This window comes from Cyprinodon variegatus, unplaced genomic scaffold (assembly GCF_000732505.1).
Source record: "Cyprinodon variegatus isolate N-32 unplaced genomic scaffold, C_variegatus-1.0 Scaffold1060, whole genome shotgun sequence".
Taxonomy (NCBI): domain Eukaryota; kingdom Metazoa; phylum Chordata; class Actinopteri; order Cyprinodontiformes; family Cyprinodontidae; genus Cyprinodon; species Cyprinodon variegatus.
This window is the reverse complement of record NW_015151513.1, coordinates 173,053-175,109: the sequence shown is the minus strand read 5'-3', so window position 1 is coordinate 175,109 and position 2,057 is coordinate 173,053. Positions and strand designations below refer to the sequence as shown.

At 45.3% G+C, this 2,057-nt stretch overlaps 1 protein-coding gene across 1 annotated transcript in view; it reads left to right on the top strand.

The window, feature by feature from the left end:
• dcc (DCC netrin 1 receptor) overlaps positions 1-2,057 on the top strand; it is a 66,439-nt gene that overhangs the window by 10,673 nt on the left and 53,709 nt on the right. Inside the window, exon 3 of the mRNA XM_015399949.1 lies at positions 387-625. Within this exon, the coding sequence (XP_015255435.1) occupies positions 387-625 (239 nt within the window). The remainder of the gene's footprint in view (positions 1-386; positions 626-2,057) is intronic.

Genomic DNA, 2,057 nt, shown 5'->3' with positions numbered 1-2,057 from the left:
GCAGCTAAAGGCAGCTGAAGGCAGCATCCTTCCTTTTAGCGATTGGAGCCACTAATCCACACTAACAGCAGCTTTCATTATAAAAGCTCCTAATTTTCTGTTTCCTAGGAGGTAATTAGTGATTCTGTAATAACTGTTAGCTGTGGATCCGTCGTTCCTCTGCTGTTCTAGTTCGGCTCTTTTGTCTCTCAGTTTTTTTACTCTTTGTCTTCTTCTCTCTTTTCTCTGCTGTTTTACTCCCTCCTCACCCCTCATCTTATTTTTTATCTTTTAAACCATATTTCATGTTGTTATTCCTCCTGGTTTGTGTCTGTAAACCATCATGGCTGCATTCCTTTCCTCCCTCTCCACTAACGCCATGGTTCCTGCTCCCTGGGCCTCCTCAGACCCCGTAGACCCTTTAGAGGAGGACCTTTTCCATCTCTTTGATAAATTCCCGACTCCCATGCCAGACACCAGCACTCCCATGATCCCCCCAGTGGGGGTCCAGGCTGTAGCGCTGTCCTCGGACTCTGTGCGCGTCTCGTGGGCCGACAACTCCATGACCAAGAACCAGAAGTCGTCAGAGGTCCGGTACTACTCCGTCAAGTGGAAGTCCAGCTTCTCCACCAGTGGAAAGTACAAGGTAAGAGAAGGTCAATGTTTCTGGCTGCAGCCTGGGACCAGAGACCAGAACCTCAGAGGAGAACTTAGAGTCAGCAGCTTATTTTCCCAGATGTCTGCTGGTTTTTAGCAACCAAGCAGTGAGGATTAATGGGTCAGACTCCCTGAGCTTTCAGCTGAACTGATGAATGTTTCTCCTGAACAATGAGCATCTTCCCTGCAGCTGGATTAGAACCAGGAGGACCTTCTGCATCCTTGGTTCCAGCTGTGGTCTGTAGCACAGCTTCTCCTGCTGAACACTGGGCAGCTTTTTATTCTGCTTTTCCTCTGAAACAAAGAGCAGCTCTAAATGTGGCTCTTCTGCATCTGCCAGCGCCTGCACACAGTGATTGCTCATTGGTCCGTTTGTGACTGATGTCACCTCAGAAAGGCGGTCCCTGTGGAGAGCAAAGTGCAAAGTTCAAACTAGCAGCTTTTCAGACCCTCCTGCTCAGTTTATCGTCCTTCTTCAGCGAGGAGGCAGGAAGTCAGACGCAGCTCTGCAGCCTGCAGGCAGAGGAAGGCTGTTCTCCTGTTTCTCTGATTGAAAATCCGTCTCACATGGCGAAGCTTCTGCTGAGATTAGAGAGATGTAAATATAATATTTATCTTGTTAAGGTTAAGAATGTCGATCTTTACAGAGCAGCCCAACAGAACCGTGTTTTAGCTCAGAAAACTGAACAGCAGTTCAATGCATGTTTCTAAACCAAAATAAAGGTTTTGTTTTTGTTCCGCTCTATAAGCCTGGAACTCAACGCTATTTCTGAAAAGCTTAAATATTTAACCTCTTTCTGTTTCTGATATGAATATTTCTCTCCCTGCTGGATAAACGTTTTACCAAACATGCAGTTTTTTTACATTTTACTTTTTATCTTTTAAATTTTTCCTCAATTTCGCTACAAGAAAAAACACATTTTGTTAATGGTTGGTTCCTTTGGTTCCTCTGGTTCCTTTGGTTCCCTTGGTTCCTCTGGTTCCTCTGGTTCCTCTGGTTCCTCTGGTTCCTTTGGTTCCTCTGGTTCCTTTGGTTTCCTTGGTTCCTCTGGTTCCTTTGGTTCCTCTGGTTCCTTTGGTTCCCTTGGTTCCTCTGGTTCCTCTGGTTCTTTTGGTTCATCTAGTTCCTCTGGTTCCTCTGGTTCCTTTGGTTCCTCTGGTTCCTCTGGTTCCTTTGGTTCCTTTGGTTCCTCTGGTTCCTTTAGTTCCTCTGGTTCCTTGTTGCTGGTGAAGGTTCCCAGTCATCCAGGTCATAGTCATTCCGTAAAAGTTTAAAAACAATCCACTGGACTTGGTTTCAAAGGTTTGAAGACGTTTCGCTTCCCTTCCAGGAAGTTTTCTAAATTCAAATTAATTCTTCAATATCAGTTCTTCTGGTTCTTTAAATTTAACGGCAGCTTTAGGTCCCATTAGGTAGCAGA